At 42.7% G+C, this 19633-nt stretch overlaps 1 protein-coding gene across 2 annotated transcripts in view; it reads left to right on the top strand.

Moving 5' to 3' along the window:
• LOC117522686 (1-phosphatidylinositol 4,5-bisphosphate phosphodiesterase delta-1-like) overlaps window positions 1-19633 on the top strand; it is a 70564-nt gene that overhangs the window by 32532 nt on the left and 18399 nt on the right. For both annotated transcript variants that reach the window (XM_034184139.1, XM_034184138.1), the window contains exons 7-12: window positions 991-1135; window positions 8547-8699; window positions 8781-8933; window positions 12012-12171; window positions 16730-16846; window positions 18786-18964. In XM_034184139.1, coding sequence (XP_034040030.1) covers window positions 991-1135; window positions 8547-8699; window positions 8781-8933; window positions 12012-12171; window positions 16730-16846; window positions 18786-18964 — 907 coding nt within the window. The remainder of the gene's footprint in view (window positions 1-990; window positions 1136-8546; window positions 8700-8780; window positions 8934-12011; window positions 12172-16729; window positions 16847-18785; window positions 18965-19633) is intronic.

Below are 19633 nucleotides of genomic sequence, written 5' to 3'. Positions count from 1 at the left end.
AAAATAAATGATTCACAATATTTTGTTGTGCTGCTCCAGGGCTGCCACAGGATGTTTGGCATGGGGTATGTATACATTTGTAAGCAAAACTTTGGGCACCTCTGATAATTTTCATGATTTTCCTTTATAAATAATTCATTGTCTGGATCAACAATTTCAGTTAAATATATCATATAGGAGATGAACATACTGATATTTGAGAAGTGAAGGGACATTCGCGTTTAGTAGGCAGCAATGGGAGTGCAGACTCTAGTACTTATTAACCTCTTTGTTCATAACGCAGCTCCAACTTTATCAGGAGAATGGGCAGTCTTGAACATCGGGTATTTTTCTTAGGAGACATGCATGCTTACTGTTTGTGCCACACAATAGTATCCACTCTGAAAATAAAATAAATTGTATATCACATTGCCATATTAATATATTTTTACCGTATTTGTAAAAAGTATGTTAATATGAGGTCTAGACCTGACCTACCCCATGAGCAAGCAGTCTGGCCATACTGGCAAGGAAAAACTCTGCAACAACAAGAAAACTCCAGCAGACCAAACACAATAAAGTGGCCATCTGCTGTGACCATTATACACAGTAATATCACCAGTGCAAAACTAACACTGGTTATTTTACTGTGTACCAAATCAAATAAGAAAAGGCACAAAATAAGACTGACACAAGCATGTAGTAACATATAACAGGCAAGGATGGGTAGGATTACTTTGAAATGTTGAAATGCAATCCAAAAGTAATCAGATTACAAGTAATCCAAATGTATGTACATACGTATATATACGTATATGTAATCCACATGTATTCTTTCAAAGTAATCCTACCCAACCTTGATAACAGGAAAACCACAAACTTCATCATCAGTCAGTCTTTACTGTCCAAAATCACCAAAATGGTTTTCTCATTTTAATGTTTTGAAGTTTTTTTTAACATTTATTTTAAGTATAAGTTGCCCATTATTCACTCCAGTTGTGACTTATTTAGGGCTCTGTTGAAGGGCTGCCGCTGTGTGGAGCTGGACTGCTGGGACGGCTCAGACAACGAGCCACAGATCTACCATGGGCACACACTCACCTCCAAGATTCTCTTCAAAGATGTAATCAAAGTCATCAAGGAGTATGCTTTTAAGGTGCGTTTTTAGTTATACCCCCAACACACTAGAGGCTGAATGAGCCCGAATGCCGGCAAATGAAAATTCAACCTTAATTCGGGAAAAGTTGAGGCATAATCGAAAACTTCGACAGCATTCTGAGTGCACTCCAAATAGTCGGGCACAGTCGTGTGGCCAGCCCGAATGTAGGGCACATGCTCTCTACTTTTGGGGTGCGTTCACAAGGTGGGAAAATATCGAAACGGCAGTCGAGGTGGCCTCTAACTGCATTCTGACTGCATTATGAATCTCACTGCGCCAAAACAGTATTTGGAACAGTCTGATTGTGCTTGACAGACATTTGCGATGGTCAGGCACGTCAAATCCTGCCATCATGTCCCGGACAACATCAGCAGTGCATCCTGTTAGAACAGCGCAAAGGAAATATTGTAATGTGCAACATCTGTGGCACGCATCCATTTTGTGAAGTAGATGCGAACATTGCACAATCATACCAAAAACACTGTGTGCCGCTGTGAGTCAATGTGTCTCAGAGCCGCAGGGCAGCATGCACATCTGGACAGGGTGTTACATCCATAATAATCATATTATCACAGATACATTGTCAGTCCCTCTCATGGGTTAGATAATGTATCTGTAATATTATAATCATCATAGCTGTAAGACCACGTGCAGATGTGCTGCACCATAGTGAGTCATTGCGTTTCAGTGGTGTGGTGTGGTGCAGTACAGTGAGTTTGAACGGGGTGCCACAGCTGTAATATGTATCATACAGTGGTGGGTACAGCTAACCAAAATGTTAGCTTCAATAACTGGTAATCAGCTAACTGAAAAGTTATCTTTTTTAACGATAAACTGCCTAAAAACTTATCGACAGCTACAGATAACCACTAACTTTAAATTGTGCCTCTCATATGCTCTCAGCTTCTAAGAAGCTGATTATAGGTTTAAACACTGGCAAAGCTTCTGGTAGAACTAATGGCAGTCACAAACCCAAACAGCCAATGAGCCAGCACTTGTATTTGTGCACTCTGCCCCCTGCTGTAGAAAAGCATCACTTACCCTGACAGGATACAGTGGTCACACAATGAGCCAGAGGTCTTGAAATGGAAAGCAGGTTTGAGTTATGGTTTTGCTTTAAAAATAAAATTATTCCAGATAGAATAACTACATTAATGTAAACTCATAAAATGTACAAAGTGATATATAACACATATCTGTTCATTTTAAAATAATGCACTAATTCTGAAGATTTGAACATTAACACACAGATGCCCAGAGGGGATTATGGGTAACTAAACCTCCACTCATACTGATTGGTTGATTCATTCATTCTATGTAAAAACCAACAGAAGTGAATCAAGGTAACATGTTGGTGTTTACAAATAAATGTGCTTTTGTAAAATATGTCTTGTTTTTTTCATTTGTATTAAAAAAAAGAAAGAAATCTTCAAGATCCCGCTAGACAGTGCCTAAGCGCACGTGTGATGACATCACAACTCTATCCGGTTAGGGAGCTTAACTTATCGGAAGATAATTGGTCCGATGATGGTTTTCAAAGTTATCTGAAAAGCTAATCCGATAACGAAAGCATTATCTTCGCTAATTAGCAGTTGGCGGATTAGCAGAACTGTGCCCACCACTGGTTTCATATGACACATTGTCAGTCCATCTTCAAAGATGTATCTGTAATATTATGTTACCATGGCTGTAACACCCCGTTCAAAGGAGCTGCACTGCGAGTCACTGCATCACAGAGCCAGAGAGCACCATGCACAGCTGAACAGCCTATCACAGCTGTAATACACATCATATGACAGATACATTGTCAGTCCATCTTATGAGTTAGAACATGTATCTGTAGTATTATGTTACCATGGCTGTAACACCCCATTCAGATGAGCTGCACTGCAAGTTAGTACGTCACAGTGCCACGGAGCACTGTGCGCATCTGAACAGCCTGTCACAGTGATAATACACATTATATGACTGTTAAAACATCAAACTCATATGAAGGAATGACACTGCAACTGTATTACCAAGCCATTACAGTGTGAATAGAATAAATAATCACCTTTGGAACAGCTCCAGGAGCAGCTCCCACCATTTGGTGGGCATCCAGGTTGCAGCCTGATATAATCCATGTGATCCTGGGAGCAACTTCAAATGGAGACAATAGCCAAGTACCAAATGTGACTGCGCTGTCCACTACGACATAAATACTCCATATGATGTAGCATCCAGTGGTGCAATGCGTGCCATACAGCTGGACAGAGGGATGCTCCGCTGCACGTCAGGGCACATACCACCCGTTTGCAAGGTTCAGAGGGTCTGTCATGTGTAGCATTAGGTGATTCCTAGGACACACATGCGGACCACAGTGTGATCACTTCATGGATCTAAGGTCCTGGGGAGAGGAAGGGTGAGAGGAGGAGGGAGGAGGCACGTGACAGTGGGGGGAGGGGGGGTGGAGTGAGCGTACAGAAGCGAGGGAGGGGCCGCTGTGTAATGTTTTAATATCCACACCTGCCTTGGCACTTTTCAGTTTTACAGATGGTATCCAATATATGGCCCAATACATGTAATCCAGGTTCTCCTGCATATGAGTTTTCTGTGATGCATCGTGGGCTGTTGGCTATAACGTCCTGACCAGTAATAACGAGTGTGCATGTCAGTGACCTGATGGCCATAATAATCTGACCACACTCGTATACACACTCTACAATGATGTTAGTGGACCCTGGGTTACATGTCATCAGTTCATAGGTTGGATGTCATTTGAAATCATCAGGGTGACACGGTAGGTCTTCAAAAGATAGCGGACCACAGTGCTCGCTCTGCCACGCCCCTCCCCTTTCTTTCCTTCCACTCAGACTTCGGGTGGCACTCAAACCGCACCCATGTGGCAATTGATGTGCATTCCTCTTTTTCCTACTGCAATCTGACAGCAGTCTAAAGCCTGGGTCCCACGGAATAATGAAGGATGAATAATGAGACACGCAGCATGTTTTCTTTGCTACGAGAGGGTTTTTTCAACAATCGTGGGAGAATAGTGGCTCTGAGTGGCTCTTAGAGGCATTATCTTCAGTTAATGAGGCTCCTCTCTGAGCGTGGCACTAATTTCAAGATGTTCAAAATTTAGCAACAACAGCGTGGAGCAGTTTGTGTGCGAGTTACTACGACAACTTAGAGGCATGTGCGTGGTGCTTATGAGTCTGCTAAAAGCCTATTATCAATGTGCCTGGCAGCTACGCAGGACCTGAGAGGCTATTTTTGGAGCAGCTGCCCTGTTGCGCACACAATTCCACCTGCTCTGTGCGCTGGACGCAATATATACAATAATTATTTTGTAGCGGATTAATTCATTTTCTGCCAAACCTTGAATTCTGAAAACACCTCTTATCACTTATGGGATCACATAGGACTGTTTCATCTGGACGCTTTTTTTTTCCTCTCTTTCCTGCTCCATGAGGAATGTATTTTGAACAGCTTAAGGTAACTATTTTTAATGTTTTTATAGCTTGATAAAACAGTTCCTAGCTGTAAAAGTATGTCTATGGTTGATTTAATATCTTGTTATAGGGATCACATGAGCGCCCCTGTGTGTGCGCACTGAGGCAGTGACTCATCACGCTCCAAAGGAGCATTTAGGCAGAAGCCAGCTCACAAAACAGTGATTTTTCAGTAAATAATGGACAAACACAAAGTTAAAATTTGGATGACTGTGTGAAAGAGACTGTGTGTTTAAAGCTGCGGAAGTAACACAGAAGGAGAGTGCACAAAAGACCGATTTTGACATAACACAAAGTTTAAAGTTGTGTCACAGTGACTTGTAAGCTGCAGAAGAAATAAAGAAAAAAATTTTTTTTTAAATGAGCCACATGAGTTGCAGCAGCAGGTGTATATAATTAAAGTGGCCACCTCATTGTGTATGTAGAACGGCAGCGCATGTGCAAAAGAGTGATTCTGCAGAAATAAACAGACGAACACAAAGTTAAAAGTGGGATCACGGTGTGAAAATGACTGTGTTTAAAGCCAGGGAAAAATAAAGCCAGCAAGCCATGGATGGAAAGAAAGCTGGTGAGAAGGAGCACAGAGGCGGCTCTCCAGGAATGTAGAACAGCAGCGTACGCGCAAAAGAACAATTTTGCAGAAATAAACGGACAAACACAAAGTTCAAAGTGGGATCACGATGTGTGTGTTTAAAGCCAGGGAAAAAATAAAGCCAGCAAGTCACAGATGGAAAGGAAGCCAGTGAGAAGGCGCACAGAGGTGGCTCTCCAGGAATGTAGAACAGCAGCGCACATGCAAAAGAGCAATTTGCAGAAATAAAGGGATGAACACAAAGTTAAAATTGGGATCATGATGTGTGTGTTTAAAGCTGCAGAAGAAATAATGCCAGCGAGGAGCACAGCGCGGCTGTCCAGGAACCCTTGGTTCGGTTCTAGCTGGTCTGCTGCATTACAGGTGGACAGCAACCTGCCGCACAGCGCACAACTGCGGGACTGTACTAGAGCATCTATTTTTGGACTGCATTTAAAAAATGTGACATCTTTAAATGCTGCTGTGAATTGAAAACCCACACTTTAAAGGGACCAGGTGTAAAAGGGCTGGAGGTTTGGACCAAACCCATACCTATATGACCAAACCCATACCTAAATGTGCACTATCATGGCACTACGTGGCTTAGTGTGGCTGATGCAAGCCATTCGAAGCTCTAATGACAGGTCAGTCGTGGCTCACTAGAGGCTGCTACGTGGCACATGCAGGGTACAGAGAGACATATAGAGGCACCTTAGTATCGGATACGTGATAGATGAAAACGTGGCTCATTCTTCGAATAATCACTGACACACCCATGTGTGGCTCATCATTCAAGGCTTATTATTCGGTGGAACCCAGGCTTAAGTATTCGTACTGTGTTCAAACTACATTTGGACTGCATTCGTGCCATGCCCACGGACTGTGCACGACTCAGTTGAGCCGGTTCCTCCCACATTCTAAATATCGACCAGCATGCGTACAGGCCTATCGGAATATCTGTCCCTCCCGACTGCGTCTTGATATTTTTCCCATTCAGCCTGATTTGGCTTCATTCGTGCTAAGTGTAACAGGGCCCTTAAAGTGCAGGATCTATGGAACATATGTAGTTCTGTCCATTTCTATGTAATTCCATATATAGAGGCTACATTCAAAGATATTTTTGAAATGGTCAAAATAAGAACAACACCAAAGGTGAACGAAAACGTGACAATGCTGGAAACATGGGAGTGCACAATGATTTTCTTGCATTAGCGTACACCTGACTATAATGTTTAAGGGCTATATCTTGATGATTCATGGAACACAATCTTAAGCACATAGCGCAGCTACATTTGGGGTGTGTCCAGCTCCACTTTGCAAATTAGACAGTGTGTAAATTAAGACACAGTGTTATGGTTAGGGGTTCGGGTGGAGCTGAATCAAACAGGCAATGGACCCAAATGCTGGGAGCAATGACAAGAACAGGAATGAACAAAAGGTGATTTATTTACAATAAATTTGCAACAGAAGTAAATAACTGGATGAGGGAGTCTTGAGAGTGAAGACAGGGCCCGCTCCGGGCGGTGGAAGCCGGGAGCTGCAGTACAAATGGAACAAGGCTTGTGGAGTAGGAACTGGTTGGAATCCGTGGAGTAGGAACTGGTTGGAATCCAGGACAGGAACGGGAACCAGGTGGGTGCAAACAGAGCCGAGGACAGAGGTACATTCTGAGGAGACGAGGAGACAAGGGCAAGTGCATGCACTGGTAACACAGGAGGCTCAATAACAGAAAATACTGAGTTCAGCACTGTTGCTTAGTTCAGGAATGTTCACAGTTCAGGAATGTTCACAGTTCAGGAATGTTCAGAGGTCAGTAATGCAATAAAGCAGCAGTGCGACTAAGTTCAGTCTAGCTGGAGTTCAGCTTCAGAAATTACTTGAAAGTTCTTATTAGGTCAGCACTCAGTTAAATACAGTTCAGGAATAAACAGAAGTTCACAGGCAGGAGCTTGATGATACAGCCAAGCACTCCTAAATTGCCATGGCAGCATACAGGAGTGAGCGGACGTAGGGGTGTGGAAGCCAGCAGATGTTGTGGCATGGAAGCCAGTACAGGAAGGCATCTGGAAACACCAAAGGTCAGAGAACTCTATTACGGGAAATAGAGCGGCCAAGTTACCTTGAAGAGAAGCTGTGGGAAGGTCAGAATTCACGCTGAGGAAGTCTCTGTGAAATCTCTTGGTAGGTTCTGGTATCAGGATAGTATCTGGTCTCAAAAGCTGATCTCAGATTCTGGCATTGATGAGCTGAAACCAGGGGTTTAAGTACACCACTGATCATCATAGATGGATGAGTCACAGATGAAAGGAGCAGATGAATCTCAGGTGCGAAAACGTATTTGCGCAGCACCTGGAGGGGAACAGATGAACAACACACAAAAAGGACAGACAGGGCAAGGGACCAAGGCAGTCATGATGCACAGAGTGCAAAGGGTTGTATGTAGTTCTTTAAGCATGGGTGTGTTTTGGTTGTAACATGAAATAAGCAAATCAGACTGGAAACTATAATTCTCTTTTAGAGTGGTGTATGATGGATTCTGGCAGATGGTGATTTAGAATGTGGACTTAGATAATAGACTTGCAGACTAGTATTAAAGCATGCAGCAGAACATTTATGGAACCAAAGCTCCCTGAGGTGAAGTGGTTTACCGTCATGTTCCTACAACACTTCCTCCTACTAGTCCATCTCTGTCCACCCATCCCCTGCATATCACAGCAGGTGCAGAAAGCCACCATGCTTTAACTGTGCCATTGTGAGTGATGTATTGAAGTTCCCAAGCCTGTGAACCCCAAAAATTAAGAAAACCAGTGCGCAGATATGATAAAATTGGGTTTTTGTTGGTCTGTGGTATGGATGCTTTCTGTTTCATCATCATGGCAATGCAGCAGCACTATACCTGAAGACCAGCATGCCAACACAAAAGACTACAAGTACTCTTGCTGTTTAAGAAAAAAAGTCTGAATAGTATGTAGAATGATTGTCTGAATAGTCTGTTGACCGGAAGTCTGAATAGTCTGTTGATTGGAAGTCTGAATAGTCTGTTGACTGATCATCTCAATAATCTGTTGACTGGACGTCTGACTAGTCTGATGACTGGAAGTCTGAATAGTCTGTTGGCTGGAAGTCTGATTACTCTGTTGACTGGAAGTCTGAATAGTCTGTTGACAGGAACCCTGAATAGTCTGTATGGTGTTGGAGGATTTCCTTGTTTCTGCTGTGACATCTGTGCTCTGTCTAATGCACCAAACTTGAATTCTGGTTTTAGACTGATTGTGGTCCTGCTAACCAGATCTACCCTTGTCCAGTAACACTTGTGGAAATGTTCTGTGTATTTGTGTCTGATCAGACTTCTGACTACCCGGTGATCCTCTCCCTGGAGAACCACTGCAGTGTGGAGCAACAGGAGGTCATGGCCCACCACCTGAAATCCATCCTGGGCAGTGCACTGGTCACCTCTCCTCTGGGGAATGTCATGCCCACAAACTTCCCCTCTCCTGAGGTTAGTATCTGCTCGGACTATGCAGCAGTCAGTTCAGCCTACAACAGGATCCAGATGTTTGTGTGTGCTTCCTGTGTGCAGGAACTGAAGGGAAAGTTCTTGATCAAAGGGAAGAGATTAAATAAACTGGAAGCCAGTTTTGTCAGCGAGAATGCTGTTGAAGAAGACACTGATGTGACAGAAGAGGATGAATCCAAAGATGAGGACGACCAGAAGGAGCAAGAGAGGAGCAAGGTAGGGAGTGGAATCAGGACAGTAAAACAGCTTACCTTAAAGGACAACTTCACTTTATATATTACTATAACCGTAGTCATATTAAAGCATTACTAGCACTCAACCTCCTCAAAGAGGCTATATTTAAAAAAATGCTATGAAAGTCAGTACATAGGTATCAATGCAGCACCCAGGAGCTCCACTCCTGGGTGCTGCTGGCTTTTTTTCTAACCTTGAATCAACGTCAGCTACATTTTGGCTATGTGGTGTTTCACCCTGGGCATGACTGATGATGCAGATGCCTCAGTGTTCTAATGAAGTAGATGTCCACATTTCACATGAATGGAATAGATACATGGTTATGGAGTTGGTGACGGACTGGTTGTCTGCTTGGATGGTTGCCATTCAGTACCCAAGGCACATCCATGGTGTGGTGGATACAGAAACAGGTTGAAGCAGAGCATGGTCTTAGACCTGACCTGATTATTAAATTTCAATCTGAACTTTTACTGAACATCACATCCACTTGACGAAAGCTGACATCTAACACCAACACAGTATCTGTTCCTTTTGGCTGCTTCATTTTTGTTTGTGGTTGCCACAGTCCCTCCAGAAATTGGCAACAACAGGATTTCAACAATTAATTCAACAAATAATTCAACTAATATGTCTGTTTTTCTCTCTATATAGAGATCAATAGAAATATGTCCATCTGTCCATCTTTGTATCTTTTTTCTGAATAGGATTAGTTTTTTTCTCACTGTGTGAATACTTGATACTTGTCAAAGCAAAGTATTTGTACTGATCCATAATCAATTTACTAACAATACATTCTTTAATAGCTCAACCACATTTGTCTGATCTGTGTGGCTGTTATTTAATGATTCCAAATTCTAAAACCAAACCAAAGGGGCTGTTGTTGTTTTTTTAGTTATGATTATTTTGAAATAAAAACTGTGTTCAGATGTAGCCAGAACATGTCACTAGGTGCTTCTTGTTCTGTGATGTGTTGCATATAGTCTAAAAACATGTGTTCTGCTTCAGCACCCATGCAGCTTGGAACCTGTAGCTACATTGCACGCTGTCTGTCTCGTTAATTAATTCAGAAGCATCCAACATCCATACCGCGATGCATCTAAGAATTGATTCTTAAGGCCCGTTCCCACTGGCATTTAGGATGATTTGCGTATGAATTGCGCACAGAATTGGTTCATATTCGCTAAATGTCCGCAAAATATTTGTGAAACATGCTTGTATGAGTCGGCCGACAACCGCACACGTCCGCAATTATCCACAGAGGCATGTTTTTCTGTTGCCAAGATTTTTGAGCTGCACAAAATTTTGGCTGTGGATGACATCCGCCTTACATACTCAATACATACTCAATCTATGTGCTGTCATATCATATTATCACTGCCACTCGACACGAGCATGGTGGTCCAGAAGAAATTCATCCAGGCTCTAACTAGGAGGCTGATAACTGTTTCAGAGCTTCAGCAGCTTTCCGTCTTACGCGTCTTTCCTCTTCAGCTTTCCGTCTATTGGTCTCAAAGGTCTTGATGCCATCACAAACCGTTCTCCTCCTGCTGTAGCCCAGCAGATAGATTGGTTTGTATATACTCAAGCTATGCTCAATCTACATACCCAATCTACATACTCAGTCTATGCGCTGTGTATCCGCTGTATATATTGCGGCTTGGCAGAGGACTGGGACAGTGTGTAAAACAGATATATTGCATGCCTATGCAATATATGCAGACACACAAACAGATGTGTATTTTTAAAGACACATCTTTTTGCACTTGCTTTTAACACAAGATGAGCTGAATACTGCCACATCTTTTGTTTTGTTGATTTATTTTGTTCTTGTATTTAACTAAATATAATTTGAATTCCTTTTATTGTACAGCACTTTGGGGCAGTGTTGACTGTTTGTAAATGTGCTTTATAAATAAACCTGACCTTGACCTTGACCTAAAATAAGATTTAGCGACTGCATACAGATTGGCTACGAATAAAGCCGTTGTATTACGTAAGCTGTGCATCTGATTTGCGGACAATTTGCGAATGCACAACAAACACTCCACGTAAACCCAAAGTACCATGGCAGACATTGACATACCTGCCAGTCAGTACCAGTCCAGCTGTGGAAATGTTCAGATGTAGTTATGGATCCCCCAAAACGCCATCCAACAACATAAAGGCGCACTGACACGAGCATGTTTTGCTTCACGCAGCAGCACGACCTGTGTCCTGATGATCCCACCCGCTGTGTTCACAGCTGGAGGCCGTTCTTTGTTCTACCACCGCCACGCGCTCTGCGCTGGACGCTGCGTATATAAAATAATTATTTTGTGATGGATTAATCATGTTTTCTGCAAATTCACCTTTGAAAATGGCTCTAATCACTTCCTGAATCACAGAGGAGGCTGCAGCACGAGCCGTTTGCGCGCACACGCACGCCTAACAAGCTGCAGAAAGCATTCTGAGCCATCTAAAAAGGTAATTATTTGACTTGTTTACATTGTCAAGGCTTGATAAAACAGTTGTGTTTTTTCCTTCTTGTCTGCAGCTGTTACAGTATTTATTCCTGTGTTTATGACAGATTTAACTTCTTGTTATAATCATTCAGACGAGCTGCGCTCTGATGCAATCCGCTGACGTCACCACTCACCCTGTTCACTGCTTGTTTACTCCAGTCAACTTGTCCAAGTCCAGCAATTGCTCCAGAGGCTGTGGTGTTGGTGTGAATAGTGATGCCGAAAGGCCCGAGTGCACTTCATTTATGACCGCAATGCAGATGCCGTGCATATGCAACACGTGCGCAATGCATTGTCAATACATCCTCCATGATAATCGCAATGCGTCCGATCTGTTTGCTCAATACATGCGTTATACATCCGTGACTGTTATATTTGCTGTACATTATTAATATATCCGTAATTCATACTGAGACATCTGTCATTTTTGGCCACTTTTGTTGCGGACGACAATGAACGCCCAACATTTGTATACTCAATTCATGTGCAATTAATCCCCGCCCCAGTGGGACCGGGCCTTGAGATGCACTAATCCTTTAAACCTCTATTACATTTGTAGAACAAAAAGAAGCTGAACCTGGCAAAAGAACTGTCCAACATGGTGATCTACTGCAAGAGTGTCCACTTCCATGGTTTTGAGGAGGCCAGAAAAAACCAGAGCTTCTATGAGATGTCGTCTTTCAAGGAGGCAAAGGCCATGAAGCTAGCAGAGGAGACAGGTGGGGAAGAATTCAATGAAAGGGATCATATTATATAGCCTTTCTGCAAGCTCATGTAAGACACCAGGGGCCTGATGTACCAATGGTTTGCATGTATAAAAATGCGCGCAAACACATTTGCATTTCAAATATACTAGCATGATGAGTTACTAACAGTGCACATCAAGGATTGCATCTGTGAAAAAATAAAAATATCATGTATGTTAATTTAAAATGTTTACTTTCATGAATAAGCAATTTGGGGTTTGTCCACCTGAGGGCTGCAAAATTGTGAAAGGAAACATGTAAGTATATGAGGTTTTCACATGCAACACAATTTATTAAGGTCAAAAGAAAATTTAGCGGGAGTGGATTTCGTCTGGATTTTGCAACTTTGAGAACTTCATGTTAACTGATTGAGCTTGTCAGAATGCTGTTCTAGATTTCCATTCCAGCTCGGAGACTGTACAGAAAGAAAAAAAAACATTCATTGTAAATGTCAGGTATATTTCACTTTATTTTGTGCTTGTTTCTTTAAGAAAAAATGTCTCCATGTGGTACAACCCCAATTCCAATGAAGTTGGGACGTTGTGTAAAATGTAAATAAAAACAGAATACAATGATTTGCAAATCCTCTTCAACCTATATTCGATTGAATACACCACAAAGACAAGATATTTAATGTTCAAACTGAAACATTTTGTTGTTTTTGTGCAAATATTTGCACATTTTGAGATGGATGCCTGCAACACATTTCAAAAAAGTTGGGATGGGGCAACAAAAGACTGGGAAAGTTGATGAATGCTCAAAGAACACCTAATTGGAAACAGGTGAGTGTCATGATTGGGTATAAAAAGAGCATCCCCAAAAGGCTCAGCCATTCACAAGTAAAGATGGGTGAGGATCACCACTTTGTGAACAACTATACATGAAAAAAATAGTCCAACAGTTTAAGAACAATGATTCTCAACGTTCAGTTGCAAGGAATTTAGGGATTCCATCATCTACAGTCCATAATATAATCAGAAGATTCAGAGAATCTGGAGAACTTTCAACACATAAGCGGCAAGGCCAAAAGCCAGCATTGAATGGCCGTGACCTTTGATCCCTCAGGCGGCACTGCATTAAAAACTAACATCATTGTGTAAAGGATCTTACCGTGTGGGCTCAGGAACACTTCAGAAAACCAATGTCACTTAACACAGTTTGCCGCTACATCTACAAGTGCAAGTTAAAACTCTACCATGCAAAGTGAATGCCATACATCAACAACATCCAGAAACACTGCCTCCTTCTCTGGGCCTGAGCTCATTTGAAATGGACAGACACAAAGTGGAAAAGTGTGCTGTGGTCTGATGAGTCCACATTTCAAACTGTTTTTGGAAATCATGGACATTGTGTCCTCCGGACAAAAGAGGAGAAAGACCATCCAGATTGTTACCAGCACAAAGTTCAAAAGCCAGCATCTGTGATGGTATGGGGGTGTGTTAGTGCCCATGACATGGGTAACATACACATTTGTGATGGAACCATCAATGCTGAAAAGTACATCCAGGTTTTGGAGCTGCCATCCAAGCAACGTCTTTTTCAGGGATGTCCCTGCTTATTTCAGCAAGACAATGCCAAGCCACATTGTGCACGTGTTACAACAGCGTGGCTTTGTAGTAAAAGAGTGTGGGTACTAGACTGGCCTGCCTGCAGTCCAGACCTGTCACCCATTGAAAATGTGTGGTGCATTATGAAGCGCAAAATATGACAATGGAGACCCCGGACTGTTGAACAACTGAAGTCATACATCAAGCAAGAATGGGAAAGAATTCCACATATAAAGCTTCAACAATTAGTGTCCTCAGTTCCCAAACGCTTATTGAGTGTTGTTAGAAGGAAAGGTGATGTAACACAGTGGTAAACATACCACTGTTCCAGCTTTTTGAAACATGTTGCAGGCATCCATTTCAAAATGAGCAAACAAGAACAACAAAAACAAGAACAACAACAAAAAAATGCGACTTACACTCCAGAAAATACAGTAGACAGCATTAGATAAATCAATAAAATATAATTGTTATTCCGGTACCGAGTTGTCTTCTATGTAGTGTATATTCCTTCTGTATAAAGAGGTGCTTTGTACCTGCATCCTGTAACTTAAGTGGTTGATGGTGTTACACTTACAGCCATTACCACGTGCAAAATCCTCATTTATATACTATACTTATATTACATACAATATCACATTACTGCCTGCTATCAGTTGTGAATTTTCATAGTACATCACTCACAAAACTGTTTCAATTCCAACTTGAAAAAGTTTTGATTGCCCATAAAGTTTAACACTTGTTATCTGGGATCTTAGTAAATCAGGCCCACGGTGTCTTAGTAGAAAATTTTAAAGTTTCTAATTATTCACACCAAATTACAGTCATAGACACTGAGGTGATGCATACTGTATGACCCCATCACACATAACACAATTGAAGTCGACTGGCGCACAAAGGAGGAAGTGCATGCCACTCGTAAAAAATTGGAGCCGCTTCAAATGCCTCGTACAGCTGTCGCCACAACCATTCAGCCGCACACCAGCGGCTGAAAGACCGCGAGTGCCCATTCGACCACCCTCTTGGCAGGTGTCGGCCAAATTCCAGGTGCCACACATGAACATCCAACACCGCTCACTGGACACTTAGAAAAGGCATGGCTATTCACGCTCCAGGCATGAGAGTAGAGTGCAGATGACCACATTCGAGCTGTCTGTGAAAACTGTCTAAGTGCAACATGAGTGTGGCGTTACCAAGCAACACATATGTTAAACAAGTAAGCCCCCCCAACACATGTGGTGTGCGGGGGGGGGGGGGGGGCACACTTACATGACATGCTGATATTTATATACATACAAGATCACATGGGGACCGGCCAGCCATGTCTGAGCGCACACAGCACGTCAAGGCACATCTCATCTGATCACTGGCCAGCCACTCACTGACAGCTGGAAATGACGGCTCAGTGCACAGGACATGTTAAATTAAAAACACAGAGAACACAGTCAGGACAAGTACATGAATAAATACTACAATAACTGCATACATAATTACATAACAAATAACTAAAATAAATAATCACAGAATATAGAAACAGAGAGTGACACTTTGTTCTGTGCACTGATCGAAAAGGTGGGCTTGTCAGCAAACAGCAGCAGCTGTTGGGATATGTCGACCTACAAGTCACAGCTGGAGAATACGTACCGTGTTATGACGGACAGGACGTTACAACTCTACACCATGAGGCATGTGTGTGTGCTTGCTGTCCTCACGTGGAAATACATAAAAAACATATATCATGTATCACATATATCGGGGTTGGTACGGTTAGACCTTACGTGTGTGAAGCGCCTTGAAGCAACATTGTTGTGATTTGGCGCTATATAAATTAAAATAAATTGAAATTGAAATCGCCTTTGCAATGGGCTGGAGCGACCGTGTCAGCGCGCACATCGACAGGCTGTGCCAGATGAAAAGGACCGTCTCATCATGTGTACACTCAGCTGATGATCTGAATGTCACATCACCCATGTGAGCTATGGTTCACATGATGCAGTGTCCTTCGGCGTGCTGCTTGCTGGACACGGGGCCAGCAGATGTGGACATGATAAGAGCGCACTGCTTTATTCATGTCATTTCATGACTGTAGGTCTATGACCATGGGTCATATACAGAGGAACAGAAGGATCATACTTGTATTGTCTGCTCGATAAGAGGGATTAAATATTAGAAACTGGGGTGTTTTTTTTTTTGGTGTGTGGGTTTTTTCCTCACAGCAGCGGCACGATGTGGTGCCAGGTGTTCCAGGTGCTCGCACTGTATTCGTGCACACGCATGAGCATGCATGAAACCGTCAGTATCATGCACACCTGTCCGACCGTGTGTCCCTCCTGGCAGCAGGTGGAATGTTTCATGGTTCCCCATTCCCCGTTTTTTGTTCGCAGATTTTTGGCCAGTTTCTGCTTCTTTCGTGTTATAAGTGAAGGGGCCCTAAAGTTTCTGAACCATTTTCAAGCCTCTAAGAAATCTGTGACTGTTGTTTTAAGCGAAAAGGGGCTGCTGTTCCAAATGTCAATGGCTAAACAATTCAACTATCAATTACAAAAACGAACAAGCATGACTCTAAATAAGGGTTTCTGATAACATTTGTCACAGACATGTATGATGAGTCATTTGAGGCCAGAATTTTAATTTAGTGTAGTTTCTCCTGGCACAAAATTGTGGAACTTTGAAGCTATATAACATGAAATCCCCATTTACAATTAATTGTAAAAGGAATATACAAACTGATCTGATCTTATTAAGGGTTAAGACATTTCCACTGAAGACATTTTTAGAATGTTCTTATGAAACTCAGAAAGTAATGGGTCAGATCTTCTTGGCTTTTCCATCAGAATAGGTTTACTAGATGCAGTGACTAGACATAGTTTTTATTACACGGCTGTGTAATAAAAACTATGTCTAGTCACATAGTTCGACATAGTTTTTAATCTAAACATCACAAGCTTTAATTTCACTATCTTTTCTTTGATCTTCCTCTGCAGCTAATGCCTACATCCGTCATAATGTGGAGAAGCTGAGCCGCATCTATCCTACAGGTTTTAGAACTGACTCTTCAAACTACAACCCAATACCAATGTGGAACGCTGGCTGCCAAATTGGTACATAAAACAGCCATAGGAGTCACTGTTCAACTGCCAAGTGTACATGATACAGATTTTATTTGAGGAAAAAAAAAAAATATATATATATATATATATATATACGAAGTCTGTTAGAAAAGTATCTGACCTTTTTATTTTTTTCAAAGACCTGATGGATTTGAATCGCGTGTGCTTGCATGAGCCAACCTTGAACCTTCGTGTGCATGCGTGAATTTTTTCACGCCTGTCGATTGCGTCATTTGCTTGTAAGCAGCCTTTGTGTGAGGATGGGTGGAGTCTCTCATCATTTTTTCTTTGCAAGGAAATGGCGGAACGACTGGAGCAGCACGACTGCATCAAATTTTGCCAGAAACTGGGCGACAGCCACGTGGAAACCATTTGGATTATTCAGACGGCTTTCGGTCACGATGCTATGGGCATTACTCAGATTAAGGAGAGGTACAACCGGTTTAAAGACGGCCGCACAACGGTGGAGAGCGCACTGCGCTCCCGTCGGCCATCAACACGCTGAAATGACCAGATCATTCCAAAGTGAATGCTATGGTGATGTGGGACCGTAGTGTGACTATCCGAGAAATTGCGGAAGAGGTGGACCTCAGCGCTTTTTCGGCACATTCCACTGTGACAGAAGATTTTGCCATGAAAAGAGTTGCAGCGAAATTCATGCCGATGGCTTGGGCATGAAGCTGATGGCGGAACAAAAGCGCCACTGTGTTGAAGCCTCACAGGACATGTTGTAACATGCCCAGCTCTTCCACCATTCGGACGATTCAGACGGCTTTCGGTGGCTTTTCAGTCGTGTGACTATCCAAGAAATTGTGGAAGAGGTGGGCATGTTACAACATGTCCTGTGAGGCTTCAACACAATGGCGCTTTTGTTCCCCCATCAGCTTTGTGCCCAAGCCATCGGCATGAATTTCGCTGCAACTCTTTTCATGGCAAAATCTTCTGTCAAAGTGGAATGTGCCAAAAAAGTGCTGATGTCCACCTCTTCCACAATTTCTCGGATAGTCACACGACGGTCCCGCATCACCACAGCATTGACTTTGGAATGACCTGGTCATTTCAGCATGTTGATGGCTGCCCGGAGTGCGGCATGCTCTCCACCATTGTGCGGCCGTGTTTAAACTGGTTGTACCGCTCCTTAATCTGTGTGATGCCCAGAGGATCGTCACCGAAAGCCGTCTGAATAATCCGAATGGTTTCCATCTGGCTGTTGCCCAGTTTCTGGTAAGATTTGATGCAGTCGCGCTGCTCCAGTTGTTCCGCCATTTCCTTGCAAAGAAAAAACGACGAGAGACTACACCCATCCTCACACAAAGGCTGCTTACAAGCAAATGACGCAATCGACAGGCGTGAAAAAATTCACGCATGCGCACAAAGGTTCAAGGTTGGCTCATGCAAGCACACGTGATTCAAATCCATCAGGTTTTTGAAAAAAATAAAAAGGTCCGATACTTTTCTAACAGACCTCCTATATCCGACCTCTTTATTTTTTTCATTCGCCTGTGAGCAGGCTTTGAGTGAGGAGTGGTCCACCCCTCTCGTCGTTTTTTTCATTGTTTAGGAATGGCTCAGAGACTGCCGCTTTGCTTGATCAAAATTTTTGGTGAAAATTTTATGGGCTTCAAAGAGATTATGGAGTGTTACTGTCGCTTTAAGGACGGCCCAGAGCGACTGGTGGTGCGCCGCGCTCCGAAGCCGCCATCGACATCGACACCGCCATCGACACCGCCATCGACGCGGCCATCGACCGCGGCGACGCGCGGAATTCTTCCAGGATTTGAATCCAGGATTCCATGGATTCAAATCCATATGGTTTTGGAAAAAAATAATAAGGTCGGATACTTTTCTAATAGACCTCGTATACATACATACACACACACAAAGCACCAAAGGATAATTATTCCATCAATTTTATGAATTCCTTCCTCAGTGGCCTTAAACTTCCAGACATGGTGTCCAGAAATGGACATAAACCAGGGCAGGTTCATCGTTAATGGGACGAGTGGTTACATTCTGAAACCAGCCTACCTGCGGGACAAAGCCACACAGTTTGACCCCATCACACTGACTCCAGGAGACTGGTTGCAACACAAGATACTCCATGTCATGGTAAACATTCACTGTTTTAAACACTGCTGATTGGAGCGATTACTCAATCCAGTCAGAGGTTAAATGGAAACTTTAAATTAGTCGTGAGTGCAAGTGTGATTGTGTTTGTCTACAACGTGTGTGGCCCTACGACAGACTGCCGTCCTGTCAGGGGGGTACCCTGCCTCCTCCTTGACCCTTAATTGGTATAAGCAAGCAGGGAGGCTGCCAGTTACGTGGTAGGGGAAGCACTGAAAATACAATGAAATTCATTTAAATTCAGTGGTTTGCTGCAAGACTGATACTATAGACTGACAAAAATACATACAGTGGGGCAAATAAGTATTTGATCCACTGCCGATTTTGCAAGTGTTCCCACCTACAAAGAACAGAGAGGTCTGTAATTTTTATCGTAGGTACACTTCAACTGTGAGAGACAGAATAAAAAATAAAAAAAAAACAGAAAATCACATTCTATGATTTTTAAATACTTAATTTGCATTTTATTGCATGAAGTAAGTATTTGACCCCCTACCAACCAACAAGAATTCTGGCTCCCACAGTCAGTTTTTCTTTAACAAGCCCTCCTATTCTGCACTCTTTACCTGTATTAATTGTACCTGTTTGAACTCATTACTTAAAAGACACCTGTCCACAAACTCAATCAATCACACTGCAATCTGTCCACCA

This window comes from Thalassophryne amazonica, chromosome 12, assembly GCF_902500255.1.
Source record: "Thalassophryne amazonica chromosome 12, fThaAma1.1, whole genome shotgun sequence".
NCBI classification, from domain to species: domain Eukaryota; kingdom Metazoa; phylum Chordata; class Actinopteri; order Batrachoidiformes; family Batrachoididae; genus Thalassophryne; species Thalassophryne amazonica.
The sequence above is the reverse complement of the archived record's forward strand: the minus strand, read 5'-3'. Positions and strand labels throughout refer to the sequence as shown.